This window comes from Aphelocoma coerulescens, assembly GCF_041296385.1.
Source record: "Aphelocoma coerulescens isolate FSJ_1873_10779 chromosome Z unlocalized genomic scaffold, UR_Acoe_1.0 ChrZ_unloc_scaf_1, whole genome shotgun sequence".
NCBI lineage: Eukaryota > Metazoa > Chordata > Aves > Passeriformes > Corvidae > Aphelocoma > Aphelocoma coerulescens.
Window position 1 is genome coordinate 1,708,753 of NW_027184086.1, and position 27,179 is coordinate 1,735,931.

The 27,179-nt window shown below is 35.0% G+C and overlaps 1 protein-coding gene across 3 annotated transcripts in view; it reads left to right on the forward strand.

Annotated features, from left to right (window-relative positions):
- The window catches only part of FBXL17 (F-box and leucine rich repeat protein 17), a 274,412-nt gene that overhangs the window by 76,123 nt on the left and 171,110 nt on the right, over positions 1-27,179 (forward strand). The window contains exons 5-7 of one of the 3 annotated variants that reach the window (XM_069002620.1): positions 10,442-10,549; positions 18,955-19,085; positions 24,580-27,119. In XM_069002620.1, coding sequence (XP_068858721.1) covers positions 10,442-10,549; positions 18,955-19,085; positions 24,580-24,589 — 249 coding nt within the window. In that variant the 3' untranslated portion in view covers positions 24,590-27,119. The other 2 variants (XM_069002619.1, XM_069002618.1) reach the window with 2 other exon arrangements.

Sequence of the window (27,179 nt, forward strand, 5' to 3'; positions counted from 1 at the left end):
CACAGATGAAGGGATCGAGTGCACCCTCAGCAAGTTTGCAGATGTCACCAAGCTGAGTGGTGCAGCTGACACTCCTGAGGGATGGGATGCCATCCAGAGGGCCCTGGACAAGCTTGAAAAGTGACCCATGGGAATCTCATGAGGTTTAACAAAGCCAAGTGCTGGGTGCCAGCCCAGGCTGGGGATGAACAGATCCAGAGCAGCCCTGCCCAGAAGAACTTGGGGTGCTGGGGGTGAGAGCTGGACATGAGCTGGGCACTCCCAGCCCAGAAAGCCAAGTGTGTCCTGGGCTGCATCCAAAGCCCCGTGGGCAGCAGGGGAGGGAGGGGATTGTGCCCCTCTGCCCCTCTCTGGTGAGACCCCACCTGCAGAGCTGCCTCCAGCTCTGGGGTCCCAGCACAGGAAGGACATGGAGCTGTTGGAGAGTCCAGAGGAGGCCACCAAGGTGATCAGAGGGATGGAGCAGCTCTGCTATGAGGAAAGGCTGAGAGAATTGGGATTGTTCAGCCTGGAATAGAGAAGGCTTTAGGATGACCTAATGTGGCCTTCCAGCCCCTGAAGGGAGATCACAAGAAAGAGAGAGACTATTCACAAGAGCACGGAGTGACAGGACAAGGGGCAATGGACTCAAACTGAGAGTTGGTTTAGACCACATATTAGGAAGAAATTCTTTACTGTGAGGGTGGTGAGGCACTGGCACAGGTTGCCCAGAGAAATTGTGTGTGCGCCCATCCCCGGAAGTGTTCAAGGTCAGGTTGGATGGCACCCTGTGCAACCTGGTCTTGGGCAGGATGTCCCTGTGCACGGCAGGAGAGTTGTAAGTGATCTTAAAGGGCCCTTCCAACCCAAATAATTTTATGATAAGGTTACTTTTTCAATCATATTTACCAACTCCTAAAATGAACATTTGATGCCAAGGCATCAAACCTGTTTTTTCCTCTTAAAGTTTATGGCAGTTTTCCAGCCTTAAGTAAGTACCAGGTATTTGCTGTCTGTGTGTGTTAACCTCAGGTTACAGGGGCTCTGTTACCACTGTCATGTATATTAATGGTATGTAGATGTCACAATCTTGTGTTATTGAATGAATTGCATACTAGGAGTATACTTATGTTGGGTAGATGAAGGGATCTGGTTATAGATACATCACTCTTATATTAGTGTTTTGGCTTGCTTCATTTTTTTTTATCACTTTTTTTATTACTTTGTTTCACTGAGGAAGCTTTTTCAGACCTAGTGAAGAATATGAAAAATACTTACGCCTGTAGCATACCACACCACAGTGATGCATATAGTAACTTTGGGTAAAAGGAGAGTTGCAGTACCTTCATACTGTTCTGTTTCTTTGTAATGAACAGAAGCTTTAATGTGTGAGAATCTGTCAGAAACAATTGGTTCTGAGTTGGTATTGTATGATAGCAGTGAGAGTGTTGTCTAAGTTGATATTTAAGTTTTTCACATGAAATAAAAACACTGAGAGAATGATAGATTAATTTTGCCTATGAGAGGGATGTGACAACAAAACAGACTTATGCTGTGGAGGTGGTGGTGTTTCTAATGAAAGAAACATGGATTTTTCAGATTCTTGACCAGGGAAATTAAAGGGTTTATTTAGGTATCTAGGAGGCCTTCAGAAGGTAATCAGAGTAACGAGACAAATGAAATTTGTTTTTATTTGCGAAAAGGACAACATTCTTGGAATAAACCAAAAAAAGTAGACATAATAGTGTTTAATAGTTTTCATGGCCAAGACCTCCACTGTTTGTAAGCATTAACTGTGCTCTTGTGAGGCCATTTTAGAAGGGACACAGTATGAGCATAAAACAGTTGTTAAATGAATGTGTACTGTAAAATAATCTTCCAGCCCCTTTCAAAGCCTTGAAGTTGTGGTAAACAGATATATTTGCCAGAGTAAATGAATTTAATGGGAATGTGTAAGATCAAATTGCACAGATGAAGTGAAAATAAAAGTTAATTTCTTTCAAAAAGATTTTAGGAGGCAATGAGATTATTCTATTAGGGTGAACAGTAAAGCTGTCAAATAAACTGGGGTTTTGTGTTTTTTTTTTTACTCATAATACAGAATAGGAAGTATACTTGTATAGCTCTGGGGGCCTTAAAAGTGAAGGTAATGCAAAGTCACTTTCTGTTCCAGAGAGGATGAATATTTTATTCATACACTTCTTTCACAAAGAGGAAATACTAAGCCACTAGACCACCAAACCATGGACCTATTCTGCGGTTAAATGGAAATTTTTTCTTCCTTTGTATTCAGAATGATACTAAATTAAAATGCTTGAGCATTTCTTAGCATGTTTCATATTTCTTAGCATGTGGACACATTAGTCTTTTTGATTGAGTGTTATGAAAAGCAAAGGGGAATATTATTTTTAATTTTTAGAATTATCATGCATTCTTCTGCTTAAAAAATACGTTGAGAAATATTCAGTTTTCCTATAATCATTTGTGAATATACAGTATTCCTGATGTGTGACTCTTGTTACAAAATTTATAGTGGAGTGGGTTCTCTCTTTTTTATTGTAATTTTCCTGACATTTTGATGTCTATCAGGTTATGTATATGTGCTGTTTCATGGAAGATGTTTGGTTTTGGAAGCAGTGTTTTCCAAGTCCAGAGTAAACACATTTTGACAATAAATTTTCTTTTTTGGTAGGAGGGCAGTATTTTTTAAGATGAAGAATTGTTTTTGCAATTTTATTTACATTTTGCAACAAATAAGTTAGGGTGTGCTGATAGTCTTGTTCAATACAAATGCATGTAAACTGTAGTTAATAAAATTGTGAGATAATGGGTATCAGAGATAATTTATATTGAGAATTTAAATTTGTTTTCTAACCCAGATATTTAAACCTGTTTGAAGATAGTAGTTGTCTACAGTTACTTATTATTTCAAACTAAATATGTTCCAAGTGTGTTGTTTTGTTTAGTACTAAACAATTTGCTGGATAAAATAGACCAAAAAAAAAGAACAAGTCATCTTGTGATGACTCATGTCAGCAGTAACAAAAAGAAAATAAGATTAAAAAGTAATACTCTGTGCTACAGAAATAGAAGGAATACTTTGTGCTGCCTTTAATGGAGGTAGTTAGAGTTCTGCATCTAAAAATCATGTTGGAGTAATTAAGAAGGATTTGTATACGCTTTCACTATTATCAAGATGAAACAGGAACACTGGTCTTTATAGCCAGTTGTTCAATCCTCTTAAAAACCGGGGTGAAATTTTGGAAATCCACATGCATTCTAAAAGGGTACATAATTATAAAATTATTATGCCCTTGAGTATTGAATTGAGTGTACTGCAAAATTGTTGGGGTTTTTTTCATACTTAAGGTGTTTTAAATTAGTTGATGTTGCCATAACATCGGTGATGAGGCCAGCTGGTAAACATAACAAAATGCTCCTTTCAACTCTTCAGTCCTTATACTCTCGTCTGTCTGTTCCTCTTGTGTCACGGGCAGATAGTGATACTAACTCCTGGAGTAATGCATGCAGATGAAGGCAAGGACAGCAATTCAATCCTCTTCACTCTTCTCCTCCCCTCAAATGTGAGGCTAGGGTAGTGTAGTGTTACAAAATGCCTCGGAGCGAGTATATTCTCATGAGGTCTGAGGTAGCAGAGGTGCACAGGGCATTTAAAAATTAAGTTGATCTTAAAATACTTTAGAAGAATTTCTGGTTTTAACTTGTTTGTAAAAAGTCACTTGTGCTGATGGATTAATTAATTCCTTTCAGTTAATAACGGAACGTTTTGCAGCCATTAGTAAGCACCAATGTTTTATTTTATGAAAGACCGCACATATGTTTTGTATAAAGATCTTTTTTCTAATGAAAAGAAACTGCTCAAACTTAAAAACCAAGATTGTGAAAAGATGGAAGATCTAACTGAATCTTTAAAAATATATTTTAAAAAATGGGGATCATTTCCTTTTCAGTTAGTTTCCTTCAAAGATGAAGGAGTAGATATATTTCTCTTTCGGGTGCTCGTAGAAATTGGCAGTACTACTGCAAGTTAAAGCTGGAAGTTGTTGAATTTCTGTTTTGATTGAGCAAATGGTTGCATTTACTGAAGGTGAAGAAATATATTGTGGCAGTTAGTTCAGATGAGCCTTGCCTTGTGCTGTTCACTAATGAAATTTGGGTGTCCTAAGAACTTGAGCGTGATGACAGATTATCCATGCCTTATTTTTGTCAGTGTTCTGTAATTGCAATATGGGGTTATGAATTAAATGCATGTTTGCCAATAATAATTACTTTGTCACAGCTTTTATGACAAATATAATTTAAGTTGATGCTTGTGGAAAGCAGGCAGTGTATCAGTCCTGTTGAATAGGAAAGGTCCTTTCCAGTTAAAGTTTTAAATAAATCTTTGAAACATAAACTTCCTTTTCCACCATTCCTGCCTTTTGTTTCTGAGGGAGGTACAGCAAAAGAGCCCTTTATTTGTATATAGCAATCTTTATTTCTGTGTGTTTGTAAGTTAAGTTTGTGCTGAATTACCATTAATTTAAAATGAGTTGAGTTTATATTCATGATCAATCTAATAGTATAATGTATTCCTGATAAATTTTATTATTAAAATTGGTTAGAAACAGATGCTAATGAGTGCCCTGGTTTGTTTGGTGGAACCATATGACTAAATCTGTAAGTAAATACTTTGAGTATTGCAGCCTCTTGTGGAAATTGATTTTAAAATGAAGTTGAATTTGTACTTGAATTCTAATGTAGTTAAATTATAACAGAATTTGCTTGTGCTTTCCTACTCACTGGACTAGGAAGGTATGTATAATCTTAAATATTTTAAAGTATATGCTTTAGTTTAACTGTGTAAAATTTAACAGTATTCTACTGTAATATTGTGATCTTTCTTTTCACCCTCTGTTAAAAAGTAGTTTTACAAGTGTTAGTCAAAAGAGAGGCAAGGTCATCTTTCCCTTTGTGGGAAAGAGGCATCATCTGATAATTTTAGTACAGAGATAGTAAGGCAAATTTTAAGCTATGTAGGAAGTACCTATGTAAGCACATACCTATACTCAAGCATCTTCTCTCAAAACTACTTCATTGCTGTGATTTGTGATTTTTTTTTTTTTTTAGATTTTCATGTAATGATATTTAATTTCTTTCCTGCTGATAGAACAGTGGTAGCGTGACTGCCTTGGATTACAGTAGATATTTTTTATATATGAGCAATCTTTTTTGCTTTATGTTTCTTTTTTTTGTATGTATTGCACACTTGTGAATTTGGTTGAGTTTACCTGTGATCTGAATTAGTCCCTGGTAAATGCTTTTTCTCTTTGTGGTTTGCCTGCATTTTGTGAAATTAATGTATTCAAGAAGTCTTGGTATAAAGGAGTTAAACCAAAACTGTACCAGAGTTTAGCCTAACTGCACATTATGGTAGGTTATGGCACACAATGATTTCAGGGAAGACAAACCAGGGAAATGCACACCGAGTATGTGATACCTTAAACACAGTATTGGGAGGTGTAGCCACGTGCATCAGGCGGGGCAGGTTTCTGAGTGGGTGGCGTGTGGGCCTTAATCTGTAGCAGATAATAATGCACAGGTAAGGCAAGAAAGTTCTAGGACTGAATTGGCAGATGAGCTTTTTGGAAACAGTCTCTTTTCAAACATACATTTTAGTAAACCCTCCCTGACTCTCCTCTTCTTCCTGTGCTGCCCCAAAAAAAGTTTGCTTAAGCTGGTGTCTGACCAAGATGGAGAAAAAATTTAAGGAATAAGGAATTGGGAGAAAAGGAGTTTCTTCTGTTAGTATTGGCTTGTGTAGTGCATACTTACCTTCATGACTGACTCTCTAGTTACATGACAGCATATTTTACTCTAGCAGAGTTTATTCTTCTGAGGAATATTTTACACATTTTTCCAACTTTTATTTATGTGTATTGCATGGAAAAAATGGTACATTAAGGTCTAGTTACGGAAAGTGCAGTGCAAGAGAACAAGATATTAGTTTTGTGCTAGTTGCTTCTTTTATTCCTACCTCTTTTTTCAGTTTCTTCTATTTGAGCTTTTGGAGGTGTTTATTAATTGTGAGGATTTTTAGTTGGAATTTGAGTGGCTTTTATTATTATACCTCAGACTTTCTTATTAAATTATCCTCTCTGCTTGTTCCTTTTCTGCTCTTTCATTTATTGAATAGAACGTAAAATAAACATCTAATTCAGAGTAGGCAAAATATTGAATTTCTGTAAAACAATGCAGAACTGGAATTCATATATAATAGGCTGCAATACATAAAAAGAAAATGATTAAATCATATCTCACTTATCATAGATCTTTTTGATAGGAGCAAAATCTGTGCCATTAGTTCTAGACCAGCATATTTCCCATTCACAATGCTTTAGTGCATAACTTACAAATCTGTCCTCATCATCCTATATTACTTTTTCAAAGCAAGCTCAACATGAAGCAAGACAGGATGAATGAAAGTCAATGAAGGTCGACTAGACAATCCAATTACTAACGATTCTTGGAAGAACAATACTGTGGTATATAATAGAATTGTGTGTGAATTTCTGTCTTTGTTGACAAGGGTCATTTCTGTAGAACTGCAGTATATTTTTATGGCATTCTAGTTTTAGATTATGCTAGTCAAGTCTGTTTGTATAATACATCAGAATGTCAGTTGTTTAAAAATTTGTTAGTTCACAGAAACCTTATTTATAATACACATTTTATGTACCTGTTCTATCTCATCAGTAGTGAAGATGTAACATACAGCTACCTGAAGCATAACAAAGAGGCACTGTTAAGGTGCATAATCATTGCATATATATCACTGCTAATTTTCCAGCATTTTTTTCATCACTCACTTACTTGTCTTTCATTCTGCTGAATAGACCATCTCCTGCAAGTGTAAAAAACACCTTCATACAGTAAAAGAGGTTACTATTTCTGGTACCTTCTTCTGATAGGAGTAGTGACCTGGGCTGCGTGTTGGAGCTAAATACAAAAGTTTAAGGTTGTATAGAAACCATTGGTGCTGCACACTGCAGATGATGAATAAGAAAAAAGCCTAGTTAAGCAGAAGAATAGATGTTTTCAGTCTTAGAAGCATCCTTGATCTTTAAATTTAACTTTATTGCTTCTGTATCACAGAATCACAGAATGAGTTAGGTTAGAAAAACTTCTGGAGTCACGAAGTCCAACATTTGACCAAACATGTTGTCAATCAGACCACAGCACTGAGGGCCATGTCCAGTCTCCCCTTAAACACCTTCAGGGACAGGGACTCCACCACCTTCCTGGGCAGCCCATCTCAGTATATCACTCTTTCAGATATGGCTACCTATTTTTTTTCCTCAATACAAATAGGTCTAATGAAAAAAAAAGCTTCTGCATGCAATCTTTGTATCATTATGGTTTTGAGCCATATATAAATAAGCACAGATAGGATTTAGTTATCTGTTATTCTAACTGAAGACTAGGCAATTTTACTATCATTTCCAATTTGACTATCATTTTACATGTAAATTTTTAAATAAATTCCAAATTACTGTATGTTCTTGTTTTCCCAAAACCCTGCAAAAAGAAGAACAAAAAGACATAATATAAATTTTACCTTTTAACCTTTTAGCAGATATTTAGATTACAGGTTTTTTGGTCTAGCATTTCCATCTATAGTCTCTTACATTCCTCTTGGGAGAAGCCATTGTAGTGAAATTGCAAGTGTGTGTGTGTGTGTGTGTGTGTGTGTGTTTGTGTGTATGTAAATATAGAAATACATATACATATATTCCTTCCCAACTAATACAATCATAGGAGAGTGGAGTCATATTAAAAGTGTTTAACCAAACAGAATATCAAGTGGTCTTCATTACAGGCTGTCTGAATGGGAAGCATGTTATTAAAAAATCAATTGCTATAAATGACATAGGGTCTGAAAAAGAAGTAATGAATTCATAGATACTGGTATAACAAAGAATGCTGAGAGGAAGTTACAGTGTTGATTGTGACAATTTTTACAGTGTTTCCCAATAAAAGTTGAAGTCATCTTCTGCAGGTTGTGGAATTTTGTTGTCTGACAGCAAAAGACAGAAACTGTTTTTTTATTTATAAGTCAAGATTTAAGAACAGATTGTTGTGTGCAGTAGCAAAATATGTGTCTAAACTACCACAGTAATTGTAAAGCATAATCAGGTTATGTCATACTCCTTTTGACTGGAAAATCATGAGGCTTGCTTGGCATACCGAGATAATGAAGAATCTTTTTCTGATTAGATGGGTGCTGTATATCTAACAAGCCCTGAAAAGCTTCACTGCTAATCTGTAAACTATTTAATATAAATGGTCATAATCGACTGTTATTAATTTTTATTAAAATTATTTTTTCCACAGGTTTTGTTTAGATTGCAGAAAATACTATAGTATGAAAAAAAGGTATTTTAAGACATAGTAATTCTATAATTTGCATTCAAAATGTCCTTTTTCAAAGTCTTTATGCAGCTAAATGTTAGCTGTAAGTAAGAAATCATTTGTAGATCGAAGGTTTAAGCTCTGTAATGAGTTTGTGATATTGGGCATTTATGCTATGGATTTTTCATTACTACATTTTCTTGATAGGTAGGGCAAATCTGTCTGCAACAGAGAATTACACTTGAATATTCTGTAGGGAGAGCAGACTAACATTGTAACAGAATCCTTCTCTAAGATCATTAGCTGAATCAGAGGTTTTAATTTATTTTCTAGAGGAGATAAACTTTTTTTTTCAGCCCTGGTTTGGTGCTGGTAGCATCATGGCAGCTGCAAATCTCTAAGTCTTTGACTTGTGATAATGTTTGTCAAAGGTTTTTGGTAATCAGTTGGCGGTCCTTATCTGAGAGGTGTGTGCAAAAATAAAAATTTAAGACTGTGTCAGATCAAATCAAAGAAGAAATTTCTTACTACACTGGTTTTCTTTTGTTCATGCAGGCAGACCTGAGACATGGGTCTCTGCAGATACCCCATGATCACCACCCAATTTGTGATTGAATCTGTTCAGCTGAGCCTTTTTCCTTTCCTTTTGGCCTGTTTTGCATTTAATCAGGTTCTAAATACAGAATCCTAAAAGGCTTGCCTTTTACTTTTATTAGGCAGATGTGCAGCAATAAAAATCTCTGCTCACTGAGAAATTGTTGCTTTGAGAAGATGCATTAGGTCTATAACAATATTCAGTAACCCCAGAGCAGTACAGCTTTTGTGAGGTAGTGGGCCTGTAAACCCGTATCTCTGGGTTATCTTTTCAGAAGTTTTTCTGCCAGAGCCCTCACCAAAGTCACCATATGCTGCCAGGCTGCAGGAAAGTGATATGTCAGGCAGGTTGCAGCTCTGGGTAATGGTGATCCACAGCACAGCAGGAATAGTGTTTCTATATGAATTCACCTGGGGCTCAGCTATGCACTAGGTATTTCAAAACTTGTTTTGCTTTTGCGTTCTGTGGTAACAGGAAGACATCCTTAGAAATTCAGAGTGTTCTCAGCATTCAGGAGTTATGATTCCAGACACGGTGAGACATTCCTGAGCAGTGTAGCTGGAAAACACAGGCTTTGTCCCACAGTCATTATATAGTTTTTCATTACTGCCATTTGCACTGGGAATATATATGTCCCAGGGAAAAAAAAAAAACCCAAAAAACAAAAATAAACCTAACTTGTTTAAAGGAAGGTGTGTAGGTGTCATAAGTGTACTTAACATCAGTGTTACATTCTTCATGAAGTTCCTTTTGATCATTTAGTCTACTTACAAAGCAATGCATTTATACAATGGTTTTGGTTTTATAGTTATTAAATTTTACTAGACAAACTTAATTATAGATGAAAAATAGTTGTTTAAATAAATAAATCTCAATAATAAACTAGGTAACATCTCCTATTGGCTGATAACTGACACAGTGGTATATTGCCAAGATTACCAAGTCTCATGTGAGAAACAGATGTAATATTACCTTTAATTTGAAATCTTCAATTTCTGTGCTTTAGTAAAAACGGAATATAAGAAAAGGAATATAAATTTAAGACAGCACACCATTCAAATTCTTTGCAGAGTCAATGATGGGTATAGCGTGAGTGTACAGGATGACAATAACAAATTTTGTGTATAGTTTATGAAAATAGTGGATAGAACTGTCTCTTGGGTTATTTACACATAAATAGGATGACAATAAGATTTGAATTTGTGGCTATCATCTTCTCTTGCCTTTTTTCTTGTTTTCTCTGCCTTCTGCCAAAAGTGTGTATATATCCATGCAAACTGTGCATGCTCAATGTTTTCTCTTAAACTCTTGAAATAAATAATAGTAGTGGTAATAATAATAATATTAAAAGTCTAAATGAGCAGCTTGCCAACATTATGTAGAAATTTCTTAAGCTGTATTAAGTATGTGCTTATACCACCTATTCAACTGTTACCTGTTTATCTTTTCTGTTAGGTGACAGATCAGTCAGTGAAAGCTTTTGCTGAACATTGCCCTGAGCTGCAGTATGTTGGTTTCATGGGCTGCTCTGTTACTTCAAAAGGAGTCATTCACCTTACCAATGTAAGTATCATAACTACTTTCTGCTAGTCATGAGTGTATTTGACTATAGCCATGTCATAGATATCAGCCAGGATAAGATTATGTGTATGATTTATAGCACTGACATGGACAGAAATGTGACTAAGTGAACTTTACATTACTTGAGCAGTCACATTCAGATGTCACTGTGTAAAAACATATAGCAAAAATATATTTATGGGATTATACATTTTCTCACAAATTAACAGTGATGTTCAGGTCAAAACTCTTCAAAATGCAAAATTGTGGCTGATTCCATCACAAACAAAACAAAATTCCATTTAAAAGTGCAAAATTCTTATTACAAGAGATTTTCACAGACCTCTGGTTGCAGCAGTTGTACCCCCCATGTACATACATTTTGATTATATTCATCTTCTTATTTTACACAGATAATGTGACAGATACATTTTATTTTCTTTCCTTTTTCTTTTGCATAAGAGGAGTGATGTGTGGAAGAACTAACTTGAGTGAACCTGCAGAAAGTAATTAAAGTGTTCAATAAAATGGATGACTTGGATGAGGTGGACAAACACCATCTAATTAAAATTCGTAACTGAAAGTAAATCCAGGGATCATGCAAACATGAAAGTGGCTAAAGAGATCTTGAAGTAGGAAGTAGAGAGCATATTTAATGAAAATGGAGTGTGCTTGATGAAAGCAAAGGTTTTTTTGATGCAGCTGTGAAGCTCTCCTGTTGTTATACAGAACCATTCAGCATATCTGTAAATTACTTTCATCATTTTAGAGCTGCTTAGCTGAAGATACAGAAGAATTGAAAGCATTTTGGAACACATGCAAAAAGAAATAAGCCAGGGAAATTAATTTGCATGGTGAAGTTATAGGACCTCAAAGGATGCCATTTTGAAAGAACTGTGTATTGAAGTGATGAGTAAAAGGTGTGCATATCTGTGGGAGAAAGAAATGATACAATTATTTTCATGTCTTATGAAAACTACAAATGTATAACTATAGGTTATATATATGCAACATATATATGGGAGGTGCACAATTTAGAAATTTGACATAAACAGTGTATGTAGTCCAACACTTTGTGGGAAATTTCCACAAAGATCACTTTTCAGCTACGTGTTTTGGTTACTGCATTATTCTGACCTAGACTGAGTATTTAATAGATGTTATATGTCTTATCCTTCAACAAAGTGACTTTATAATCACATTTATTAGACTGAAGAAGAGTCAAGATCTTGACTTTTTAGATTAATATGTATTTCTGATTTTCATGTGTTTAATAATAATAAATTATTAGAAATCCTGATTTACATAGGAACAATCCTGTTGAACACAGTCTTTCAGAAAATATCTGAGGCAGCTTAGACTCTTAGTATGTAATTACTTTGTAAGTAATTGGTGCATGTTGGGACTTGAGATTTAGGTATTTCAGTTTCCTTCCCTCGAGTTGTATCTGTACAACTCCTGTGGGCTGTGAATTCTGCAAAGACAGTGATGTGATAACACTGAAAGTTAGGGATTGCTTAACCTGGAGAATGCTCAAGGGAGACCTTATTGCAAGCTTTCAGTACTTCAAGGGGGTTTTTAAGAAAGATGGGGACAGGCATTTTAGAAAGGCTGGTAGCAAGTAGTAACATTATGTGCTGCATATGTCTTTTCCAGAATTCGTCTGTTGATGACATGATTTTTTGTTCTAACCATCGCTTCTATGATTAGTTTTGTGTTGAGTACTTAACTGGTGCTTCATAAGTGTTTAGTAATAATTCCAGTCTGGCATTCCTAGAGAATGTGGAATGTGCTCTTTGCTCTCCATGGCCTGCGAGTGTGTCCCTCAAGGCTGTGCAGAGCTACTTGCCTTCTGTCCTCCTTCCTGTGTGCAAACTGGAGATAACAGCAGTGGCCTCAGTTGTGAAATTGCTTTGAGGCTGATGGATATATAAAAATTGAGTGGTTTATTATTACTGTATTTTCCCCCTAGTAATGTTAGCTCTCTTTAAAAATACTGGCACTTGAAAAATTCTAAATTACAGTGCTGCTGCGTCGCAGAGCTTTTTTAATAGCTAATTGTGGGGTATGGAAGAGAAAGTGTTGGATACTTTAAAAAAAGAAGAAACATTCAGGGTTTATTTTCACTATTTTTCTACTGAACAGAATGACAGTCAAGAAAAAATTTGCTTTTTTTGAGCAAGACCATGTCATCACACTGGTGCCTATTTTCGTTGAAGTTACTGTAAACTGAAAAAAGTCAGATAAAGTAAATAATAATTATTGGGTAAGATGAGAGGCACTTCATGTACATACACAGGAAGAAAGGGGAAAGAGGAGTGTGTTTATATGCAATCACAGTTAGACTCAGTTGAAAGCAGTGGTATGTTCTGATGACCTGAGTGTTTCATTTTCCTTTAGAGTTGTAATGTGTGAGACATAGTCACAAAAGAAGTGAATGGTCTCCTCCATGACACCAGAGTATTTAGTCCCAACACTTATCAACATTGTTTCTGTGGAGATCATGTGTAGTGTTGTAGTTTATCTTCTGTTTTCAGCGTATCTCCAGTTACTCTTATCTTTTTTTTTGTAACTTTATTATTTACTTAGCTCTCCATGTATGATTTTTTTCTTGTTTGCACTCTTTCTCCCCTCCACACATCCTTGTCTCTCTGGAGTTTATCCCTGATTGTTTTTTACTATGCTTCTCCTGTGGATATAAAGATCTACACAAATGTGGGAAATGCCTTTGCACACTAGGTCATTGTGTTGAAGACAGAACAACCAGAAGGGTAATTTTTTTTTCATTAACGAGGTGGGAATAAGAAACTTTGTATTCGTAGTAGTGAGGTAGTGAGTTTTTAATGTTACGTGTTTGACCTCAAGAGCAGTGGCATTTTCCTCCCCTGTTGTGGTAATTGCTTCTCAGCAGTTTAATTGTTGTAGTTGTAATAGAATTTTAACAGCTGGCATCAGCAAATCTTGACATCTAGATATAATTTTATTACCAAGACACTTCCTTGGCTTCTTCCTTTGGTTTCTGATATATATGCAAGGGTAATTGCTTTGTAGCAGTATAACTCTGTGCTTCTACACCATGTACTTCTGACAGACTGTCTGATAAAGTTTGTTACAGACACCTAATTATGTATGAATCCTTGTACAGAATCTCGACAGAAAAAGAATTCTAATTTATTCTGCTAATCACCAATGCATGAAGACAGTTAATCCAAGAACTATTTTTGGAATAATGTGATCTTCACTTTTTCTTCATCTCATAATAGTTGCCCATGTCCAGTCCAACTTAGTGATACCTGAGTTGGTGTCCGGTATGAAGTCAATCAAAATTCAGAATTATGGAGCAAATTCTTAGGGCTCATTCAGTGTAGACATCATTGGTGTGACAGATACATAATGATAATCTACCCATGACAGGACTGATTTTGCAAGAGCCTTTCTGAACTGGGGTAAATTATGGTTTCTTTCTAGTAAATGATTTGTTTTGACACAAAGTGTTCTGCTTTATGCTCTTTTTATGGTAGTATTTCAGCATACCTTCTGATCTAAAAATCATTAAGCTTCCTGACTAAGGGCGTGATTGCTGTTCTTTTGCTGGGTATAGAGAAAACAGTATTTTAATCAATTTGTATAATGAACTGGATTTCGTAAGATGGAATATGATTTTTTTCAATCTGTTTGCCTTTAGTAATATGCCCTTTTAAATATTAGTCTTCCAATCACAGGAAAAAGTCATTAAGTGGGGGTTTCTGAATACAGTGGTTCTGGGACATTCTTCATGAGTGTTGGCTTGATACTTTAACTGATGTGGTGCTGTGTAAGTGAACGTCTTTTGAAGAATTTGATGGCCATTTCTTTAAATTAAGTAAAAAAGATGTTGCAGAGAAGACTGATTGCATTGTTCAAAGGGTTTCAGTGTCCTGTGTATCTATGAAACTTCCAATTCCCCCTCCCCCCAAAAAATCATTAGAAATACTTGACAGTAAATAACATAAAGATGTAAACTACAACTCAGCAAAAATGTAATTTTACAGCAACTTTTAGAGTTTATAAACTGGAAATGAGTTTTGTAGCACAAATACTATATGTGCAGTTTATATTATGTGCAAGTACCTCCTCTAGAGGTAATTAAATCTTTGTGCTTACAACACAGTTTTTAATTGTGTGTTTGTTTCTTAAGCAATGGGACCTTAATGTTTCACAGTACCTCAGAATTTAAATTAAAACTTGTTAATATGCAAAACATTTAATCAGTCTGTGGGAAAATAGTCTCCTTTGTAGCTATTCAATCATTTCCCAATTCTTTAAACCATGTATGATTACTGTTCTAGGATCACAGTATATCTCAATCGTGTAGTTCAGTTATAGCAGCTTTTCGGTAAAAATTAATGCACGTGACATTTTAAAAAATAGTTTATAGATTCTATTGACAGAATAATAAAAAGAATGTGGTTTACAACTTTCTTCACATTGCTGTTTTTCATTTCCTGTGATTATACATTTGCTGTGGGAGACTTAAGTCAGAGAGCAGTTTATTCCCTGAAGGCATGTATACACAGAAAGTGTCAAGAAAATTAAGCTTAATTAGCAAAAGATGCGAGTTCAAAGCTCATTAAGTCCTTATAAGCACTTTCCTTCAGAAATAATTTGGCTGTCATACTGAAAAGGATTAATCTTACATGAATTGCTTAGTGGTGGACTTGGCAGTTTTACGTTTCAGTTGGACTCAGGCTTAGAGTTCTTTTCCAACCTAAATGGTTCTGTGATTCTATTCTCTTCTATGATTTTTAAGGCAGCCTATCTCTACAGGAATTGTGAAAGCGTGCAGGGGGAAAAAAATTGTGTACCCATTATATTAGCAATTTCAGTACGATAACATCTAAATATTCACAGGAGTTGATACACCCACACTGAAAAATTACCTATGATCCCAATGGTAATAGTAATTTTCAATTACCTAAAGCACTGCACATATTTCAATGTTACATGTTTCAGTAGTCAATATAGAAATCTTATTAGTTGCATGACACTCAGTCACACAAACAGTATGATAATATCTGAATCTTAAAATATGTCAGTTGGCATAAAATTTCATTTAAACCAACCAACAAAAGTATTTTAAAAACCCAAAGATTTTAACATATTTTAAAATATTTGAGATCCAAAAGTAATAGGTAATAATCAGTAATTTCAGCAAAAATGTGTTTATATGTATCACCCAAAATTAGTTTAAATGTTATTGCTTTTTAAAAATTCTGTTATTTTCTGTTTCATATTTTAAGCCCTCTGCCTACTATTTGCACTGTGTGTTTTGTAACATTAAATATTCCTTTTTCAATTAAAACGTTTTGACTGACGTAGCTGAGTTCAAAGTTTAAATTCTGCTCATGCATGCTTATTTGCACAGCTGTAAAATTAAAAGTTCAATAAAAGTTTGAATATCTGTAGAATGGCCCTGAAATTGCTCAGTAAAATGGTGTTGCTGCATGAACAAAATTAGTTTTGGTTAAAAAAAAAAACATTATGCATCCTAATTCCATAAGATTGAGTATTTAAGTCACAGAGTATCCTCTTTCTGCTGAAAAAAAATGCTATTTAAGGTACACTATTTTAATCTCAAAATTTATGCATTAATCACAAAATTTATGAATGCACTGAAGAGTCTAGCATCTGTTTTTCAATTGTCTTCTTTAGCACAGTTTGCTTTTTCTTTTTAATATCACACTAATTTCAGCTGTGAGAGTTAGTATGAGAATGTAAGACTGATGTATTTTTCTCTTCAAATTTTTTAATAGTACTGATTGAATCATAGTAGTGATTGTAACCTTTGCCCCCTAAAATTACTTCTCAGGTAAAATATAAGATAGGAAATTTTTCATTAAGGTACATCTGTCTATTTTTTTTAAATGAAAAATGATTGCATACACATTTATAACAGTTCTCTCACCAGGAATGAGAGTTGATACCTCTAACCTAAGTAGGCAGGGAGGTATTCTTTTCACTGTCCTATTCAGATTGATCCAAAATTGTCTCAAAAGAGAGTGTGCATCCAGTTCTGCACGTCTTGAAAACCATCCACACATCCATAGTGGCAATTTCAAGGTTGTAGAGACCAAATTATACTTGAATGTGTATCAATCTGAAGCAGTCTCTTCAAACTTCTAAGACACAGAGGTTTTCTGCATCGAGTATGTTGTGCATGAGAAAAAGAAGAATTAACCTACCAAATTAATTCCCCAGGTCAGGTGTCAGGGAGGCCGTTTAAAATGAAGGAATGTGACAGTAAAAAAGGCAAGTGATGGTTGAGTTACTGTATACTGAATATAATGATAGACTATTACTAGTATGAAGGAAAGAAGCAATGAGGAAATGATCATTCTCCTGTGATGGTAAAGGACAAAATCTGCCTTGAAAACCCTATTAATTTAGTGGACAGGAATACTCGGAATTCAGTTTAGCTTTTGACTCCACCCATGCAATGCCAAAGTTTTTTTCCTTGGGAAACCACAAATGCTTTCTGCTGTATTCGTCATTACATCATTGAGGTAGATAATATACTGTAACCTCTTATCCTATTTGAAACCATGTTTTTTAGGCACTTTCTAAAGAAGCACTGACCTCTCTCCATGCATTAATACTTTAGTGAAAATTTGTGGGTTTTAGTCCATAAGTAATAATAATGATGAAAGAATCACCAGTATTGTCATCTTCTCATAAGAAGAATGTTGTTGTGAAAGAAAGCTTGGGGTTTTTTTAAGTGGGAAGATTTTCTACTTGACTTTTAAGTCTCCGTAGTTATTTAATGTAACGGAACATACTTATTGTTGAATTGTCCAGCAGGTGTATTTTCTGTGTCATAGGCATAGTCCACATTATTGCCAGCATGGTGTAAAGGCTGGAATATCTAATATGAATAGCTTTATGAAGGTGAGGAAATTTACTGTTGCTGTAAGCTTCCCTTTCCTGTAATTTATGCAGGAAAAAATGAGAGACTGGTTATGAGCTTTTTTTGGGCACATAGAAGATAAGGCTTTTAAATTTAATGCAATAGCAGTATGTATGGAACGAGAAGAGACCAAGCTTGTAAAAGGTGTCTGTTTTACCAACACAACATCAATCACTATATGCTCTGCTCCGTAATATGCAAACAAGTTTATCAGAATTTCAGGGGGAATACAGCGAGTATCTCCACAGTGATACCTGTGGTAGTATCATAATAATAGGAATATTATTGTCCTAGATTCTGTAGACATACCTTGCCGTTGTTTCTCAGAGGTCAGGGTTCTTGATTTTATGTTTGTTTTGCAGAATTTTTGGGAACGGTATGTAGTGTATCTCCAGCCTTAGTTTAGAGACTGTTAAAAACATAAAGAACAAAACTCCAGTTTCTGTAGAAGCTACATTTGAAGTCCTTTTTTTTTCCTTTTCTTTATTTCTTAGCACCCCATGCTGCCACCTTCTCCCTCATTTTCCCCCACCCTAAATACATTGATTTAATAATTAACTACTGAAGTGGACCAATTTTGTGATCTCAGTTGTATGCTTTTACCTAATCAAATCCTTAGTGACTTAAATCACTGATGAGGATCATTTTTTCTCTCTTACAGGGAAAGTAAATTTAATTAATGTGTCAATATTGCCTAATGCAATTATTTTTGCAGAGTATAACAGAGATTATTTCAGACAGCTTAAAAAGCAAACAGTACTTGGAGGTTGTTGTGACTAAACTGATACTGGAGAAATCTGTAAAAATTTTCTTTTTTGCATCCATTGCTCATAAAAGTAGTGAAAGGGTTTGCTTTTGAAGGACACAAGAATGATTAACAGTAGTAATAAATCAGTTTAATCAGTGCATAACTCTTAATTATGTTGTTCTGTGACTCCCATGTTTTGTTGTTCAGAATATCCAATCTGTTATTGATAACGGTGCAGGTGAGACTACAGTATAAATACTGTATTTTCCAGGGAGTTTGTATTATTTTTTTACTTTGAAAGCCTGATACTCTGGAGTCATTAATTGCATTCATTTGAATCTAAGCACAAATACGCTGTCTCACCTCCTTCCATGTCTTATTTTTCTTATGGCTAAATGAGTTTATATTTTACCTTGATATCTTACACTCCATTTATCGAAGAGGAGGGACTCCTAGGCCCTTATTGTAGGTTGTATTGCACCTTGAGTGAGAGTGTCTGGATTTCATGTAGTAACTGAGTGCCTGAATCACAAGTTTGCTCAAGCTGAGCTATGTGAATATCTCTGGTATGTTTGGTTTTTGTAAAAGATCTAGTAATCGTATCTTTCCTGACTAGCTTGCACATACTGTGCAATGTCCAGAAAAATTAAGTTTTTCAACAATTATATACATGAATGAATTTCAGATTATTTCTTTCTCTCATATTTGTCTCAATAGCTAAGAAATCTTTCAAGCTTGGATCTGCGTCATATCACAGAACTGGACAATGAAACCGTGATGGAAATAGTAAAGAGATGCAAAAACCTTAATTCTCTCAATCTGTGTCTGAACTGGATCATTAATGACAGGTAACTTCATTATAGCATCCAAAAGCAGTGTAATGCAAATTTAACTAGTTGTGTTAGTTGAGAATAATTCCTCATGGCTTGGGGGTTGGAGGAGATTGATTAAAGCAAATGGTGTTTGCTGAGTGCTTATTCTTGCTTGTTTTGGGTAAATCATCCAGACACCTATTTTGTGGAGTGTTTGCCTATTTCTGCAATGGAGAAAAGTTTAGTTATGACTGGATGGCATCACTAATTTGTTTCATGCAGATTTCAGGAGAATGTGCTCTTTACAAACGGTCACTGAAATGTTCAGTTGCAATTACTTCAAAAGGATTTAGACAAATTTATATGCACACAAACAATGAAACATACATTTGACTACATAAGTAAAAATAAATTGTTGCGAATTAAATATTGGAATTCCTGTATTTTTAGAAAGCAACAAGGTTGTTTGGTTTGGTTAGTTTTGGGTTTTTTGCAAAGAGCTGCAGAATGAGAATGAAAGGATAACTGGGTTATTGCCTAGTCTTTTCTTTTTGACCAGAATACCTCCTATCCTTCTGTATTCCAGTCTTTTCATCAAATAATTTATTTCAGCATTAAGTACATGGACAAAGATTATGTATAGTTATATCACAGATCAGATGAAAAATGAAAAATACTGAGAATTTTAAAAGTGAACGTTTTCTTTTAAAATGAAAAGAATGAGCAAAGTCAGTACTGGAGGGTACACAGGAAAGAATATTTTTAATTACTTCTACTGGACTATTTCATTATAACTGGTGCTTTAAATGAAAGGAGAGAGACATTTTAACAGAGAGGGGTTCTAAAACAGTTTCATATAAACCAGAATAATGTGTTCTAGCAGTTGTACTTCTTTCCCATGATTACTTCTTGGTTTTTTTAATAAGGTATGCTTTCAAGGCTTTCAAAAGTCATTAAGGTGTACTGATGTGTAGATGAGCTCAGACTTTGGTGAAAGTGTAGTGTTCTAAAAGTAATAAAATTGCAATGTGTTCAATAGGAAGTACCAGTAAACTTTTGCCATGACTCCTTTTAGCCCTTAAGACAGTTTTTTGCATTTGTTGGTTTAGGTCAGACCTTTAATGCAACTTAATTGGTTTTGAAAGCATTTAGTTGCCTCAGATCTTTCTGTCTGAAGGGCCTTATTTTCATATGCGGCATGAGATTACTGAAATAGAAAGTTCTATGATAAGCTAGAAAAAAAAATAAAAATGCTAATTAAAAAAACATGCAGTTTTCAGGTTTTAATTAAAGTACTTAGAAACATATACCCGTCCGCTTGAATGTTTTGAGTACAGCAATCTGCTAAGTTTGATCCAAACTGCTGTCAAACTGTTCTTGAAAATCTTTTACTAGAATTACTACAATAATAAATACATATTTTTAATTCTACACATATTACTCTAAAACTTCATACTGAATATGAATTAAAGAATTGTAAATCTTTGCAAGAAAAGGAAGCGCTTTCCAGCAATGACAGATAACCTGCTTCTGTATGTAACTTTTAGTTGTTTATTTTTGTTTCTTAAGGTTTTCCATTTCATGTTTTTTTCTGATCATACTTGTCAGGACTTACTATAACAATTAAAATTTAGCTATTTGAATTAGCTTCTAGTTAAAAAAAGAAAAAAAAAAGAGAATTTAGAAAATAATGAATGCCTCTGAAAATCTTATTCATAAGCAGTTATTTGACAATTCAACTATTTTGCCTATTTTAAAAGTGGCATGGAACTCCAAATACTAGTCTGAACTGAATAAAGTAGTTTTCTCTACTCCTCCTAAAATCTCAATTGAAAATAGTGGAAAATTATATAAAAGGAACATGATGCAACCACAGGACTTTAATTGAGGTGAACACCAGTTTAACAGAGTATTTTGAGTGTACCTACTTTGAGGATAAAAGCGAGCCTTCAGAAGCTCAGAGGACTGTTCAGGTGCTTGGGTTTAAATGCAAATTAGTTTAAACTTAATAAATTAGTTTCTTAATTATTCAAGCTTAATATTTTTTTTTCTTTTTTTTTTATTTGATGCCATTGAGTGGCTCCTAGTCAGAGGGAATGTCAGAGAAGATTCTGTGTCTTGGTACCTTTCCAATGCACGTGAGATAGTAGCAGTCTGATGTTTTTACTGACTTCTGGTTTCAGAATAAAGATTAGTTCCACCTCTGCCCTGCTCGCCACCCAATTATGAAGGGAGTTTACTTGTGAGATCCAACTACACAGGACTTGTATTCCAGATCCTTTCAAACTTAATAGGACAGTTTTTTGTTCACTTTAGAATACTGAGGGCTAGGGCTTCTTTAAAACCTTGGAAAACTGTTCTACGACATTTATTTGTGCATCATATTAAGTGTGAAAGAAAACTAGAAAGTTTTTAAAATACCGGTATAACATACAGATGTGTCTGCTAAATCTGTCTTAAAGGCAGTCGATTGTTGCTTGGCCGAAATAAGTCACTGGTTTTAAAACTTTATTTTAGATTTCATGATTGCTTCTAGAAATCCATTAAAATTCTTTCCATAAGCAAGAGTATAACTCTAGAACATTTACAGTCCTTTCTTGCTTGTGACATGGTGTTAGAGTTAATCCTGTGATCATTACATTTCTTCTTAAATAACTGAAATTTTCAGAGTGTAAGAGGTCTGCTTGATAGGCACTTGCTAAGATATTTGATGCTGTGGTTCTTCTGCATATGCAAGAATTAATGAGGACTGTTATTTCTGTGTTGTGATCAGAGCTCTTTTTGGTTTTTTGACATATGCATCTAGAAAGCTTATGCAGGGCAGTAAAAAAAAATAATTTACTCTTACCTAAAGGAAAAAATATGTTCAATTGAGATACTCCTGGTAGTTTTAAAATGAAGGGAAAAGAGGTCTCTTTTGATGACTTGTAAAAAGTTTCTAAAAGTTGTGAGTTAAGTAAGATCAGAAAAGACCTACTAAAGTAATCTATCATAATGATTTCTTCTGTAAGTATTACAGATCACTCAAAGGCCTCATATACTGTTTTTCATATTGGTTAAGTTTGTTATAGAAACAATCCTACTTCTTCTTTCAAATATGAGCAAAACCAAGCTTGCAAATTCTTTTCATATGCACCATGAGTAGACTACATCAAGTCTTTGCAATTGGAAAGGATTGAGTTCTTTGTTCATGGTGAAGTGAATAATATACTCTGAAACTTGCTTTAAGTAACCTTATCACCTTGAAGTTGTTTTTATGGTCACTGCCCTTGTTCTTTTAAATTTAAATTGATGAAGTAAAAATAGAACATCTAGAAATAAATCTTATGGGGGATTCAGGAAATGTAGTATGATGTGCTGGCAAAGTTTTCAGGAGTGTGTGGGTTTTTTAATAGTTTGAGGAACATCTGCTATTTATTATATCCATAATGATCAGGAAGCAAACAGCAGACAATCTAACTTTTTTGGGGAATCTTACCACTATGGACTGAGAGTTGCAATTCATTTCAACATCTGTGTTACATAATTCACCTACTTTATTTACAGGTGCAGTGAGTTTCTTTTGTCCCATGGCACTGCCAGTCACCCAGAAGATTCCACGTGCAATACAGAATTATCAATTGGTTTTGCAGTCAAAGGACAATATTTTCCCTACCATTTAGGAAGTTTAGTCCTTCTTCCATTCTAGGTGGTGCCACATGTTCTTGTAATAATGTCTCAAGAGAGCTGTATTTTTTCATGTAATTTATTGCACACATTGTAGGTGACTTTGATAGCAAGTGCTGAGATTTTCAGAGCATCTGGACGTCGTTGAAAGCAAGTTATGGTTGCAACTTAGAAGCTAATATGCAATATCTCCATGCCACAGTACAATTGAAAATTTGTAATGACCCTGTGGTGGTATTGGTTACCACCACTGGACTTCTGATTAGTGATGGGGAGGAAGAGAGGCATTAATGTCCACCTCCCTGGGCTGTTAGCACAGATGGAAAACCTGGAGTTAGTCTTGTTATTCCATTTCTGAAAAACTGCTCTTTCTTCTTTGGTGTTTCCAAGAAAATCCACTATGGATAAACCAGAGTAGGCAGTGTAATGGGACAGTCTCCCCATACTGTCCTGATTAAGATTTGTTGGTGAGGATTATGGTTGGAGTCCAGGATGGAGGAACTTGAAAATACAGACATTTCACAAGGAGAGTAGTCGGGAAGTCAATATACAAAAGAAATTCAGTGGAAACATGGTAATGGTTGGTAACCAGACCATAAGCCTGAAAATCAAGTTGTTTGTACAGCTGCAGAGTCAGAAGAAAAGAGAATTCACCTTCAGAGAGTCTCCATCTGCTTTATTTGACTGGGTCACTAATACACTGCCAATTTCTCAGGCCTGGATATCGTAGTTGTTGGCACAGAGAATATTGGGGTTTCCATGTTGTTACTTAGAGTAAATTGTTAATGTGGTCTTCTGTACATTAGAGAAGTGGTTAAAATTTTATGTTGACTGCCTACTGTGCATTCATGTAAACTCATGTAATCAGCATTGAGAGCATCTGATGAGACCTGGACGCATTGTGGGTAGAGGATACAGTGCTGTAGATTTTCTCAGCGGGAGATTAGCTCACTGTGTTTAGTCCCAGAGCTGCTGGTATGTGTGAATGCCCCAACATTTCATTAGCAGATGTGAGCATCACAATAGTAGCTCAGTTCTTACAGTGTATTTTTAATAAAATGCAAGATTAGTGAACACTAGAATTGTTTTCTTGGAAAATAAGAGAAAAAGTTTTCTCCTCCTGAAATTAAAAGTCTCTGTGTATTTGATGTAGAAATTATTTTAATGAAATGGCTTCTAAAGTGAAAATTCAAAACTTTCATCTTGCCTATGTTTCTCCTTAGTCAAAATGTCCATTTTAACTGTGATGACTAAAATGCTAATATAGGATTTTAGTATTCATCACCTTAGATGTGACTGAAGTGGGAATGTACTTCAAAGCATTGATACTTATTCCTGTAATTTTGTATAATCTGGACTTCTGGATATAGTAGAGTCTTCCAGAAAATAACTGTACTTTTATATGATATTTGTCATGAATCATTCTAGGTGAATAGTAGCATTTCTTAATTCTAATTTAGTTTCATCTATTCCGAGTTATCTGAAAGATGATCTCCTTAGAGTTCTCTGCATATTTTTCAGATGTTTAGTCAGCTACATTAAAAACTTGAACTCAATGAAAACTTAAATAATGTAACACAAATCAATTTTACTTTCAAAATTACTTACTCTTTTGAATGTCATACTTTTTAATTAAATTTAGAAGAAAATTTGCTTCACCCTGCAGATGTTTTGTGAAATGATTTGAGACTGGCTGTCAGTTTTTTTTTTTTAAATTCAGAACAAAGTGTAGAAGTTGGACAAAGAATTCACCCAAGCATGGCAGTTTTCTTTATCTACTTTAAATTCTGGGTCTTGTGTTCCTTTTTTTTTTTTTTTTTAATGATTATGAAAAAATAAATGAAAAAAACCCCTTTGTTATTAGTGCAGAGTAGTGGGACAAAGTGAGATGAAACACCCACTCAGGACCAGGAGAAGTGCATGAGAAGAAAGGAGCAACAGAGAAAAATATCGTGAACTGACTGCAATCCACATTCCCCATACCCTTTCTGAGAGAAGAGAGAAAGGAGTTGGGAGTAAACTTTGCCCAGAAAAAGTGGCAGGTGAGGTGTTTTCAAATTTGTTCTTATTTCTCATTATCCTGCTCTAATTGGCAACTAGATCAGTTTCTCCAAACCAAGTCCATTTTGTGTACATGGTGAGTGATCTCCTTATCCTTATCTGGACCTGCAAGCCTTCTTCATCTTATTTTCTTCCCCAGTCCTGCTGAGAAGTGGCTTGCTGCGTACCTGGCAGCCATCTAAGGTATTCTTACCACCCCCTCCCCCACTTCCCTGCTCTCCTGCAAAAACTGCCCCAGTGTGTCCTACCTATGGTCTGCAGTTCTTCAGGGACTGCTCCAGTGTGGGTCTTTTCCATGGGGTGCAGTTCATAAAGACCAGGGTGCTCTAAGCATGGATCCCCACAGCTCAGTTTCTGTGATTCTGTGAACACCGAGGTAGCATTTGTGCTGCAGTGCTTCCTTTGGTAGACTTGGGAGTTCTCATTCATACCTTATTTCAGTGAAGTGTTATCTTACATAATTTAGTTTTGCTCCTGTTGTGCAGTACTGTGTGAGCATGGCACCTTACATGCCCAAGAGTGCAAGATGAACTTCCTGCAGAATCAAGCAGTGGCCATATATTTTTGCCATTCTGAGTATCTATGTTTTAATTTTTTTGTTACTCCTCAGTGCAGTGGAAAAAGAATGTGGGGTATGATTTCACACATATCTCAGCAATTATCTCCCAAATCATTAATCTTATCAGTGTTAGTCATCCTTTTCAGCTTCTATTAATCTGCCCTGAACCCACATTATAAAGGCTTCTGAGAACTGTTTCTTCAGCATTGTTATAAAAGAAATTAATTTTTACAAACATTTGTTTAGAACAGATCACTTTGTACCATCTGCAGAATTTAAGCAAGATAAAAACCAGAATACATTTTTTATAATTAAGTGTAACTTTCCATTTATTGAGGCGTTAGTCTGCTAATTCTACTTATCTCTATAACTAGTATTAAAATAAATAGTTTTTTAGGAACCATTTTTTGGTGGAAATGGATGTTATCAAAGAGAGAGTAAAACTTTCAAGCTCTTGTCATGATTTGCCATGCTTTTATCTGTCTTAACATACTTGAAAAATGGGGAAAATAGTCCGCTGTTGTCACACTGCTGAAATATATGATAAATGAAGGTCTGTAAATAGTGAAAATATGAGGAGGGTGATTAAGTCTGACAATTCTCATGTAAAAAACTTGAGATGATAAATATCTCCTGTGATTAGTTAGTAATTTAGTGCAAGGGACTAGCATCAGCCTAAACAATTTTATGAGTTGTGGCATAAAAAAAAAATTCTGGGAGATAGGTATGCACTTGTTAAACCAAAGGAGAAATTTCTTAAACTTGGTTGCTAATAATTAAAAATGGCAGACTTGACACAAAATGTGGCTTGATGATTTTCTGTATGACATTCCTTACAGAAATTAAGGAAGTGCAATCCTCCCTGAAGGCATGGAAATGACAGTGTGTTATAAATCTGATTCCTTAGTGCATCATGAAAACTGAAAGGTTTTGTGTATATATATCATTCTTGTACAGATAAAATACTTCTAGTGTTATAATTTAAAGTAGTACAGAAAAATAAAAAAATCTAACCTACTAAGGCTCAGAAAAGAAGATGTAGTTTTTATTGCAATTACTGTTATATTCTGAGGTTTCAATCTATAATTGACCATGCAGTCAGAGTAGACACAGTACTTGAAAAGATGAAAGAAAAAGGAATGGCTGTCCCAATGATTTACTGCACTGACTGTATTGTTTAGAGTGTCCTTATATCCAGTATAAATACCATTCAAAAGGAACATAACCATGTTTTAAATTCGCTTTAGGCTGTTTCCAGCTGCATGGGTTCTAAGCCCAATATGAAAAATTTTGCAATTTTGGGGTGGTTTTTTCTTTGTATATGTGTGGGTGAGCATAAACTCATCTTATGGTGGGATCATGTAATTATATAAAGAGGAAATGCTGCATGCTAATTATCTTCAATCCTGATCAGGTTACTCTGTCATCCCTGCTTTTCTTTTGTTAAAACCAAAGAAGGGTGGTGTATTCTGAATTTTCTGTGATGTTAAATGTAGGGGTATTTTGTGTTTAGAATTCAAGATTAACCAATAGGTACTGACTTGTAATGAATATGGGAATTTAATGTACCTTTGAGAAGCTGTATTCAGCTTGAAGAGGAAGATAGTGATGAAGTGGAAGTTGAGCTAACAGAATGGATAACTTGGTAGTTCTGGAAGTGCAGTAATAATGTAATGAGGAAAATAAGCAGTAACTTAAAGTGGTGATCATGATGATGCCTGTAGGGTATAGTCAGTGAAAAGCAAGTGAGCAACACAAAGAATAAAAGTTTAAAAAGGCTAAAACTGTGTCTCTGTGTTTGAAATCTTACAAACTTCTGTTCATACCTTGTGATTGTGATCTGC